Raw genomic sequence first — 12,976 nt, 5'->3', positions numbered from 1 at the left:
TAAATGAACTCCTGGTTTGCGTGAAGGTGAAAATGTAATGGAAAACTAGCACTACTTGAGTTTCAGATTTTTGTGTTCATAACTTTTCTTCCCATGCAGTTAAAAAAGAAATCAAAATAGCCATTTTTTAAAATATACCTATATTTTTCCTTTATTTCTATTCTATTATTCTAACCAGGATGGACAAATTTCATCCTTTTTCTTCCTGTTCAGTGATTCTCAGAGATTACCTATATCTCTGCAGTTTTCTCGGCAAGGTTGTTAGAAGTGGTTTATAATTTCCTCTTTCCAAGGATAGAGAAAGAACAACTGGCCCAAGGCTGACTTTGTGTCTAAGGCGGGACTAGAACTTAGGGTCTCCTGATTTATTTATTTATTTATTGATTGATTAGTTTGTCAAACATGTACAAAATAGCAGGTATGAATATGAACATGGACATGAACAAAGGAAATTAATACAAATAAATGGGGAGAGTAGGACAGGGACGGTAGGCACACTGGTGTGCTTATGCATGCCCCCTTTACGGACCTCTTAGGAATGGGGTAAGGTCCATGGTAGACAGTTTAGGGTGGAAGCTGTGAAGGTTATTAAACACTGCTAAGAATGTCTGTTTGTTGTATATTCTGTAAATCATCTAGTTACCTAACAACAGATTTTGCTTCCCCTTGTTTAAATTATGGGTAGTAGAAGTTACTGGATTATAAAGAACAACTTGATTCAATTTGTTTGATCAAAACAAACTTCTAATCTGTTCATGATGATGCTAGAGAATAGAAAAATGGGGAATTTATAAACTAAAGCCTATTCACATAATACAACATTGCAAGCCATAGTTTTGAGCTACACAGGAAAGAAATTTGGAACTGTTAAAGATTTGTTAGTCCAGATCTACTTTTAAGGAAGATGAATCAGATATTTTCAAAATAGAAGTCACTTTATTTCATCCAATATTATTTCCTTTCACCCCAAACCTAAGCATTCACATTAGCAATTATGTCTATAGGTGTATAGGTGATTATTATAAAGACAATGATAATAATACAGGTACTACTCAATTTATGACCACAGTTGGACTGGAATTTCCATTGTAAGTCTTTGCGGTCACAAGTCAAGTCATCACATGACTACACTTGCTTTTACAATCATTTTACAATGGTCATAATTTGAGTCACAGTGGTTGTAAATCGAGTCATAAATTAAGTCATGTGTTTGTAAATACAAACCCAGATTAACCAGTGATGCTTTTGGAGGAAACTGACAAGAAAAGTTGCAAATCATAATCACATGATCACAGGAACTGCAACCAGTTGCCAAGTGTGATCACATTATTATAGGGGTGGAGCAACAGTTGTAAGTTAAAATTTAAGTTGTAATGTTTTTTTCAGAGGCCATCATTAAGCAAACAGTTGTAAATCAAGGAAAATGTGTAGCAGCAGCTATCACTACTGTTACTACTATTATTGGCATCAAAATAGTTTGTGAAAGTTGATATAAATGCTGGTGCATATTTGCATAAGATATATGGTTTCTGAGCATCAAAAAACAGTTGACATTTCAATTGCGTATGAATAATATGAATTAAAAATAACTGAAGTAAATTTGTATAACATTTTGATGTTCTGTTTTTTTGTAGCCCACACCTGAAATTCAACAACCTTACATTGATTTCAACTCATGGCCTTCCAGGGAAAGAAGAATCAAATAATCTGCATAAGCAATTTTTAATTAATAGGTATGTTTGGAATATGTTCAGTAATGCCAAAAAGACAAACATAAACATTATTTTAAAATGGTAAAATATACTTCTGATGCTATAAAGTATATTTATATAGTAAATGAAGAGTTAATCAAATTTAGTTTCTAACATTTGTATTCCCCTTTAATGGATTTCAGGTATTGTCCTTTGCTAAATCATTATCCTTGTTTTGCCTTTAAAAACTATAGGAATGCCTTCAGTAATTTTTTCCTCTTTTTAGCAAAAATAGCAAAAAAGGAAGAAAACAGAATAGAGATGGAATAAGAACAAGCTATTCTTGAATGGAAAAGAAAACTGAGTGAACTTTAAGCTACCCTTTGTTTATGCTATGGGTGTCCAACCTGGGCAACCTTAAAACCAGCCCGCATGGCTGGCTGGGATATTCTGGAAATTGAAGTCCACAAGTCTTAAAAGTTGCCTGGTTTATGCATTATAGTTTTGTAACAGCTATGTCTGCACCAATCTGCATCTCTTGCTATCCATTATTTTCTTACCAGCAAATGTAAGCACCTCCTACTGTTTCATTTCAATTCATGTATTTTCCTGTGGTGGTAATATAATACCTTACTATGGACTTCAGTAAATTTTCTGAAAGGCAGCAAGAAGACTTGATTATGGGATTTTAATCAATTTACCAGAATATAATTAATAATTACATTCAATTACTAAAATGAACTTGTTTCTTCACAGTTATTGTTTTAATGAGGATGATTATGCACTGATGTCACTTGGTTCATGGGTTAATGTTGTGGCTGGAAAAATGATTGCTATAAACAGATCTGCAAAACATGTAACAGTTTCCAAGGAGAAAAAAGTGCCATATGATCATCTCATTCTCTGCACTGGCCAACAGTATCAGGTAAATCCAAATATTGAGGCAGCACTTCCATACCTAGTTAAATGGGAAAATTTTTCATTGAACTCAGATTAATTAATTTATATTATATATATAAAATAATAAATTTGAAATTTTGTTTTTTCCTATCTAAAATATTTTTTATCCTCTTTTTAGTTATATACCATGTTCAAGGTTGTAATCCCATGCTTAATTGAACAAATAATTTCAGAAATGGTCTATAAGAATCAAAAGCAGTGTCTGTTAGTAAAAATCATCATGGCTGAATTCAATATAAGCAGTTGTAACTTGTAGTTTATTAGAAATCTTATGAAAATCTCAGAATCAGTCCCAGATTTAGATAATCTATGAACAAATGAGAGCCTGTGCTGCTCAATTCCATACTGTTGCAGCATAAGAAGCATAAGAAGCATTCATCTTCGATCTGATTTGATTTATCTGACAAATCCAACAGTGATGGAGTTCCAAGGCTCCTCAACAAACAAGTTGCTACACTTAACTATTTATTCTTACTAAACAATTTAGATCCTTGATTCAGAGATAGATCTTTCCTTACCAGATTCCTTAATGTCTTCAACAAAGGCAGATTTTCTACTCTACTCTTTTCATTGGAAAAGTTCTTAAAAATCAAGGAGATATTCAGAGATGTATCTGCTTGGAAAATAGCCCATATTAAATTGTACAGCACATTCAAACATCAGGGGTTGACCATAGAAAATGTTTTATGACATTTTGTACTATGTCATAAATATTTTATGTTAGTTTTTATGTCATAAAATATTCATAAAAGTTGTCAAATTTCAATACCAGATTATTTTATTTTATGGGCCTTGGAATTGTTAATGGTTGGGCACTGTTCTCAAGTGAATAAACTGGACATCAATTCTCTTCTCACTTGTATGCCAGATTCCCTGCTGACTCTTTCTGAGAATGTATAGTGGAGTTTGAGCAAGAAGTGTGGCTGAAGTGCTACAAAACCATTTGAAACTGAACATTTTAGGTCTTGCAATATCAATGACCATACCACAAGTGGCTTTTAGAGTTGAAAACAATACAGTCCCCATAGGGATAGATTTCTGCATCCCTAAGGTAGGGCCACTGCCTCATGTATCTATTTCTCTTGAAGAATCTTTTTCTCTGCTTGTTGCAGAATGGTAATGTGATCCCAGCCTTCCACGTTATCAAGATTACTTACTTTTAGTCAAGCAACATTGCCTTCTGTTCTCCTCCAAACACTGCCCCAGGATTGTAAATGGATGTTCTTATCACACATATATGTGATGCAGAAAGATGACAAAAAAAAGCAAATTGCTTCCTGTGATGGTAGTTTTTTGAGTAGCCATTTGTGAATTCACACGCTGCACTGTCTGTCTTCTATAAATACCATAATTTAGCAAGCATTCTTAGTTTTATAAGCTTGATATGAGAGAGAACTGAGGAAAAAAAGAATGACAAATGTGAATATATTTTTAAAAAGCAATTAGGAAGGTAGTTATCCAATTCTTGTAGTTGAAAAAGCTGGTTATACCTCTATAACTTTAGTTTAAATAGAGATGTTTTAATAAGTGAAACCGAAAAATTATCCTTTTATTGCCTGCATTTACTCCTCCACCTTCATTTTTTACACATTTCTGCCAACAATGGACAAGCTTCTTAAAGCCACTTTTCTTATTGGATCCTGACAGTCCTTTTTACCTTTTCATATTAGTCAAACAGATGCTCACAAAAATATTCCATTAGTTTTGGGGAAATGTGTCACATGTCGTCTATAGCAAATAAGGAATGTTGCTGAGATCCAGAGGCCTCTTGTGTGGCCTCTGAGGTGTGTGGCCTAGAATTATCATATTGCAACTGAATTTTCTTCTTATGAAATGGCAATCTTGAAATCAATTTCATTTTGAGATATTCATCATCTCTAACTAGTTCCTTTTAAACTACATTGAGTCAGAGTAACCTGTAGACTTCGTGTCAGAAAAATAGGAACACAACTTTTTCTCTTAACAATCTCTTGTCAATTAAAAAATAATAACGAATGCTAAAGAACATGACAAAGCTTCTAGTGCATCAGTACTACCATTCAGAACACTGAATGTATTATTTTTTATTCAACCCTTGCAATTTTTCAGTTCATGAAATCTCTTCAACCAGAAGTTGTTCCAAAGAACTGGGTGGAAAATGTTAGTTTTAGCCAGTTGTTTTGTTTTGTTTTTATTTTGCTTCATCTTAGCAAATGGTGGACACTGCTTCTCTGGAAATACTTCAGCAAGGGTTTGACAACATCCATTTGCAACAGTTTAATAAAGGACTCCTCAAACTTTCTATGCATAAGTTGCATTTTTAAAGGGTTTTGTTACAATTACCCAAAGTGGTTGCTGCAAAGGCAAAATTATTCACAAACTATATATATTTTCTCTCATGAGTATAGGAAGTGAGACAAAATAAGGAAAAAATAAAAAATAGCAGAAAATAGAGAAGAAAATAGAGAAGCTGGGGGAATGAAGAGAGTAAAGAAGAAATTATATTGCTATTGAATGAAAAAAATTATTTAATTCTTTTGCAAAGGGAAGAGATGTGTACAGTAAAGGAAACTCAATCTAACACCAAAAGTTCAATTGTTCTCCATATTTTTTATCATAGATCCTGGGTGAAGAAGAGCTAGTCTCCAATATCATTTCAAATTTTAGTTTTCATTCTTGAGATGAGACAAGTTTAGCATATCACTGAAAATAAGTGTAAGATTAGTTTGTATAATTTAAATGTGGTGTGGGTCTTTCTCAATTTGTCTCAATATTTGGAACTTAAGTGAGTGAACACAACAGTAATATCTGTTAAAATAAAATCTGTATTTTGCCTGTAGACCTAAAGACCTACATTCATTTGTCAAGTACCCATAACATCAATATTTCTCTGTGATTAAAATATGTTTATTTTCTCACCTAGATGTGACACATTTCCTCTTCTATGGATTGGCTGTTAGTTGCTTAGCAATTTTATAGCTCAGTTATTATAAAAGATATGAATAGCTGAAGCAGAATATATTTTAATAAATATTGGTATCTGTGTGAAAATTAGAATGTTATGATGAATAATATTTATTTATCTATAAATATAGGTCCCATGTCCTAGTGGTGCAGATATCAAAAAATTATTAACCAACAGAGAGGTATCAACAAACTATAAACAAAAATACACAGGAGTAGTGCCCTCCAATCTTTTTATTATTTCTGATGATGGAGATGCATTAGCAGCAATGAAGTGGCTAAAAGAAAAAGTGATTGATTCCACAGGTAACAGTTTTACCAATTCTACTACATGAAGACAGCAGAGGTTTATGTATTTCTTGGCAAGTTGCATCTCCATTTCTAGCATAGAATTAATTATAGCTTAATTAATCCTTGCAAACTGTTTCATTTGCTCTTATTTATTGTACGGATTAATTTACAATGTACAGATTAATTTACAATGTCAGTTTTGGAGACATTTATATTTCTTGCCTGGAACAAAGATTGAAAATAAGAATTACCTATAATTGCTTTATGAAATTAGATTAACTGAAATGAAAGACCTAAGCACAAAGTCTGGGATTGTAAATTAACATATAAGATAGTAGTATCATTAAATATGTTTTGCAGCTAGATACAAGTTTTTTTTAGACTGAAAAAGCTGAAAAGAAAAAAAAATGGGATTTTTGGGGAGATTTAATGTAGAACTATCTGCATACTGTAAAAGGTCCTACAATTGGCTAATGCCATGCATGTTATGTTTATATGGATACAAATGCACCCTTTCATTAAGTTGCATGTACCTGATTTACCAAGATGGCTTCTATATTTGGCTTGGGTTCTATAATTCTACCTATATTTGCAGTACCCAGAAATGGAATGACATTACAAAAGTATTCAAAGCAAGGAATAGATCTGCTTCATTTTTCATCATATACGGTAGATATGAAATGAGATCCAACCGTATTCTAAGATGAGCAGTAGTATAAATTTTCTTTAGATTTCTACTTTTCTACTTTTTATCAATTTCTCCAAAGCAGCTAATTATCACATGAGCTGCCTTATGGGAATCAGTGAATTTCTGTTGCTAATCGCTGATGATCTGGGAATTAGAAAATATACGCATGAATGAATGACAGAAGTCCTGGATGCAAAGAATGAATTCATTTTAGTTAAACGTATTGCCTTCATTTCCCCAAATAATTTCTTTCTTGTTCTTTTGTATAGCATATTTGTGATGCTATCGTTGTATGGAGCAAAATACATAGCCACGTACTTGGACATAAAACATAACCTGAACCTGTATTCAGCTTGTGTTTTCTGGGGTTGTAGGTGCCACTGATTGCACCTGTCTGCCTCAGAAGTGTTACTTTTGTCAACAACACAGTTCAGTTTTCTTTCAGTGACTACTGATACAATTGGAGAGGGAATGGTATCTTCTGACCTGGAATTAGGCAATTAGAGCGTTGCAAACGCTCTAATTGCAAACATTGCAGCACCCCCATGGTCATATGATAAAATTCAGATGCCTGGCATCTGATTCATATTTATGACGGTGGCTATGTGCCGGGATCTTGTGACCACATTTTGTAACCGTCTGAGCAAAGTCAATGGGAAAGCCAGATTCATTTAACAACAGTGTGACTAACTTAACAACTGTGGCAAGAAAGGTCATAAAATGGGGCAAAACTCACTTAACAAATATGTTACTTAGCAACAGAAATTTTTGGCTCAATTGTGATCATAAGTTGAGGACTCCTATAATTATTTTATAACATTATTTTATATGTGCAACCAGCTCAGAAGTAAGTGGCTACTAACAGCTGCTCAACCTTAGCACTTTTTCTTTTGAGGTCCCTTATTTCCATGTTGGAAATAGAATTGAGTGTGTATTAATTCACTCCTCCAATGTGGATATACAATATCATTTCATATGCCCATTCATAATGACGTGGTTGTATGTTGATTTTTATGAAACTAAACAGAATACTTTTTATACCTTGCTTTGTTTATTGCAAGTGTGATGAATAGATTTACTTGTTCAGATATTGTCTTTTATTTGAGGAACCAAGTCTTACCTTTTGTGGAGCAAATGATGGGATATAATATTGTGTTCTATCTCCTGCTCTTATCTGTAATTGCAGCAAAGATGCCTTTTTAATCTGTCTCGTTTCTCAGTTGAATTCATTTGACTAATGTTAGGAAAAGACTGCTCCTGCATTGACAAATCCGGTCAATTCAGTCCCATTTACTAATATCTTATTCTGTTAGATCTGCCCTTTTGGGACCTGAGAGGCAGAATGCATTCTGTGGGGGAAGAAATATAAAGAACATTTTGCATATTATTCAGGGAAACTGCCCTTACTTTTTATTCTGACCTGATAGTAAGCATTTAGTGAGCAGTGCCACGTGTGCATCCTTTGTGTGTGTACTGTACATGTGTACACAAGTATAAAATTTGCTCCCTTCATGCAATCTACCTAACAATCCCCCAAGTTTAAGTGATGAAGAAAGGCTGTGTTTACATATACACTAAACCAAAGACTGCTGTGCCATCTTACCCAAAATTTATGGTTGCTGCTATGTTGTATAAACTTATAAATTATAGTGATTTGAATGCAGCTTTTATTTAATTATTCTTTAAATTGATGTTGACCTGCAAAAACCCTATAATTACAACAAGAAGAAAGATACTGATAGATTCATTGAACAAAAAAACAAGTCCCTAGATATATTATAATCATTAAAAATTTGATAAGGAAAAACTAATTAACAAAGGGGGGGAAGATTAATATAATAACCAGGCACATAAAATGAATTCAATCTTAAACTTATTATTAAATCTAGACTATATAAATACATCTTCATCTCATTTTTAGGACAAAGGACATTTTGAAAAATTGACAGCAAACTTATATCCTGATCCATTTTAAAATATTCTTTGAGTGTCCAATAAATACAACATAATATTTTTGATGAATTAATTTAAATTATAAATTATAAAAAGTATGTTTTAATTTCTTAACTCATGAACCCCTTAAAAACTTTGGCTATTCCAATTCTTTGTCTATACCTACAAAGATCAAAAGTTACTTTTTCATCACTATCATAATTGTGACTGGTTGCTGTCCAAGGCAGTCACTAAACAAGCACTATTTGTACCACCTAGTATTGGCTGATTTATAATTATTACATTTCCCAATTGTCGTCACTAAAGCATGGTCTGAAATTGCAGTGGAACACATTGAAGAATCCCTAAACTGATCCACCCAAGCAGAACAAATGCAAATATAATCTATCTAACAACAAGTTGATATCTGTGTCTCTCAGGTCTTCTGACAGTCCTAAATTGAGGTGAAATCTCCAGCATAAATTATATATTGGTAGTTGTAGAATATAATTTAGAAAAAAGCTTTGAATTAGTAATTCAGTAATATTCTTAATGGGGCATAAAAGTTAATTAGAACAATAGTGACAGTAGCTGTCTTTGCCATCACAAAAATAATGAATCTCTCAAGTTGCAGTGCTGATATACCAGATGAGTTTATTTTGCTTTTAGCCACCTATATGCTTTATTTGAATATCAATTAATATTGGTTTGTCTATTTCCAATCCTAGGTCTCAAAATGAAGTTTCATTTGATAGACTATGTATTTCTTGCAAAGTAATGTTCTTAGAACATATAATTCCAGCTTGCTGCAAATTGTTCCTTTTTACTAGCTAATACTATAATTGTTATTCAACAGAGAAATGCAAACTCTATAAAGATCCATGGTGGCAAAAGCTATTGTAAATCTTTTGACCTCATGTCCAAGAGACAGGCAAAAAAAAAAAAGATACTTGTAAAGGGGGTTCTAGATAAAACATAACTTTACACGCATGGTATTTCAATTTGATAGTTTCTCTCAAAAGATGTAAAAGCTAGTCTCTGGTATTATAATGCATTAGTTATAGGGGAAGACATAGTGGATGATTTCCTGAATGCATTCTTCCATGTAATTAAATAAAGATTTCTGCTGCTCAGTTTTGAAAGTAGATTGTTTCTAATTATTTCTGGTGAGTTGCCCATGTATTTTAATTAGTACAGTTTGTAGATTTGTAATACATTACATGAGGTTGATCCTTTTCTTCTAATTCAATAGCAATAATTCTCTTCAAGGTTTCCAAATCTTTTTCAAATTAACAAACATACAACTTTCCTAGTTTTAACATTTCCATGGATCGTAAGTATGCCAGTTTCCAAATTTGTGAATGCATTGTCCATTTGTTTAGAAATTGATTGGATTTTTACCATTGATTTGAAAGTTCGCCCCCTCCCCCAACATAGCAGTACTTTAAAGAATCACTTTGGTATAGAGGACAGGACAGGACAGGACAGAATGGAAACTTTTTTGTCACTTTAAATGTACACTAATCAGCATATATTAAAATGAAATTTTGTTGCATTCAGCTCTCAAAAGATAATCATTATGCATATACCCACATACACATACATATATCACACAGAGAGACATCACAGTCTAATTCGGATGGGGGGGGAGGGAAGAATCCTGCAAGTTTACAAGATGGATGGCATAAGGAACAAAGCTGTTACAGAATCTAGTAATCCTGCTATAGATACTTTGAAACCGCCTCCCAGAGCGGAGCAACAGAAACAGTGTGCAAAGTGGGTGTGGGGGGTCTCTGACAGTGCTTTGGGCTCTAAGCAGATAGCACTTATAAGTAGTATCCTGAATAACAGGAAGTGAGCTTCCTATAATCTTCTCAGCTATCCTTACCATTTTCTGTATGGATCTTCTATCGGAGGCATAGCTACCACCAAACCAAACAGTGATGCAATTTGTTAAAAAGGCATGAGTTCTCTGGTCATAGAAAGGCATTGTCTTGGATACCTAGGACAAGAGCCATGTAGACTTTAATTATAGTGACCAGCACCATGACATGTACTTAAAAAACCCCACTGTCAATTAGTGCAGTTCCTGGAGCAGAAGTGTCACATGGCAGTTTTAAAATAGGCTAGTGAGCATACAAAAGGGACTTTGTAGTACAGCCCCATATAGAGCAAATTATACTATAGGTAGACTTCACTTACCAACTGTCTTGTTTATTCACCAAAGTTGTAGCAGTTTTAAAAATCTACAACTTTATGACCAACCTTCACCCTTATGACCATCACAGAGACCTGCAGTCATGTGATTGACATTTGTATGCTTCCTAACCAGCTTTTGACAAGCAGAATTAATGGAGGACATGGAAGTAAAATCGCAAGTCACAATGATGTGTCATTTATGATATAACCTTTGAAGCAGAATTTGGTAACTAAAGCTGATGTCACCATGATTTGAAAAATAAATCTATAAATATTTTCTAATCTACAAAGAAACATATTTACAGTAGAAGTAAAATCCAGAGTTAAATACAGGTAACAAATTTAATCATAAAATCAGCAGTATAAAATTATAACTCACAATTTCAGTTGTTTCAGAGACAAAGCTTCATTGTAAAGAGGGTATATTGGTAACTTATTTCTAGTAAGACTGAAGACAGAATGTTAAAACATGCTAAAGTAAAAGACCTACACTATTTTGCAGTAATATATCTATATAGAAACTTAGTCAGGATAGGACAAAAGATTTCCCTTTTAAATAAAAGGGAAGTACCTAACTTTCTCTCTGCAAAATGATATCCATTATTTGCTACTTGATAAATTCTTTAGCTTTGGTAAAATTCAAAAGTGCATGGCTATTTTAGATAAGCTTTGTAAAATTACCTCCATAATCTTATTCCAGACTGAGGAAATATATCTAATACTGTCAATCAGGATGAGCTCTTGGGGAAGAATGTTAATCTAAGTCAGTAGATCTTAGGTCTACTTAGATTTAAGCCACAACGTAACTAGATTTATTCATTATTTGCTTTCATAATTTTTGCACTACTTTCATTTGCAAATATCAAAGTTATTTAGAACAATGTAATATAGTTAATACTAAATATAGAGGATAAAGTTAAAAATGGCTTTTTAAAAATCAACATTGAATTACTAGGTTAGCTGACAACATCAAAGGAAGAGCTAAGCAAATAAATCCTTTTCCAATTTTTGTAACAGCACACTATTTTTGGAGTTCACTGACTCTCCAAATAAAGTTTCTTCTACAATGTGGGCACCAATACAGAGATTGTTTGTCTACATACCCCAACTGCCTGAATGTCAGCAAGCGATAGTCTGACCAGTAGATCATACTCTCCTCATTGTAAGGACCAGATAGGCCACTGTGGAAGAAAGCAATATATAACGGTATATAATAAACAACTATGTGTTGAGAGAAAGCTTCACTTTACAGTACAGTATTTACCAAATTTCTTTTTTGTCTTAAAAGGTTTTATTTTGACATTCTTATCCAATAACATATCCAATAACATATTTAATGTACCCTCATATACAATTAATCGGGTTTGCCCGGTCACCACCCCCTTCCTTTTCCTTTTACTCTCCTTCTTTACCTTCTTCTACTTTCCATAACCATCCTCCCCCTCTCTTATCTACATCCTCTCCTCTTCCTCCCTACTCCTTTCTTCTCCTCTTCCCTCTTCCTTCCTTCCTTTCCTCCTCCTCCTCTTCTCTTTCCTCCTTCTCTCTTCTACTCCTTCTTTCCTTCATTCTAAAGTAGTAACCAGGCAGGTCCGATCTTACATTAATTATACATCTTCAATCATCTTTGTACATTAACTATCAATCCATTTTCTACCCTCCCTCCCTTCCCTTCCTCCCCACCCCCAGGACTTCCGAGAACCGAGTACAGGGTATAAAACTAACAACAAAAATTAAAATCTAGCACAAATCATAATCCATAGTCGTTCCTTAAAACCTCCACTCCCCTTCCAAAGACAAAGAAGATACTTTTCTTCCACTCCATTATATATCAGACCATTCCACTCCTAGAATTCTCAAAGTTTCCGATTGAGTTAGTGTTTATTCTTGAATAAAGTACGTAGTTTTTAATATCCAACCTTCATCAATCAATATCAAAACAACGTTCCATCTTCCAATATTCACCAAGGTTTCTTCTAAAATGTCTTTCTTCCTTAGCAGTCTCTCAAAATAGTTCATATTTCCAACTTAGTTTCTTTAATTTTTCTGTCCAACCTTCAGGGTAAGCAATAGTCCATCTTTTCACATCTTTAACATTTATATATACAACAAATAATATTACAAATATCCAAAGTGTCAATTGTAATAATTAAAATCTTCACTTTACCTTACTTATGTCAAATAACATTGTTAAAATTACACCTATATCATCCAAAATATATCTATTATAACAATTACATTCTAATTAACATTACATCCATCTCTTAAATAT

General features: G+C 33.3%; 1 protein-coding gene across 1 annotated transcript in view; it reads left to right on the top strand.

The window, feature by feature from the left end:
• The window catches only part of CFAP61 (cilia and flagella associated protein 61), a 162,241-nt gene that overhangs the window by 95,843 nt on the left and 53,422 nt on the right, over positions 1-12,976 (top strand). The window contains exons 17-19 of the mRNA XM_058178325.1: positions 1,635-1,733; positions 2,448-2,616; positions 5,726-5,900. Coding sequence (XP_058034308.1) covers positions 1,635-1,733; positions 2,448-2,616; positions 5,726-5,900 — 443 coding nt within the window. The remainder of the gene's footprint in view (positions 1-1,634; positions 1,734-2,447; positions 2,617-5,725; positions 5,901-12,976) is intronic.

The sequence above is a fragment of the Ahaetulla prasina genome, chromosome 3 (genome assembly GCF_028640845.1).
Source record: "Ahaetulla prasina isolate Xishuangbanna chromosome 3, ASM2864084v1, whole genome shotgun sequence".
NCBI classification, from domain to species: Eukaryota; Metazoa; Chordata; class Lepidosauria; order Squamata; family Colubridae; genus Ahaetulla; species Ahaetulla prasina.
Note: the sequence above shows the minus strand (reverse complement) of the source record. Positions and strands in the feature narration are given on the sequence as shown.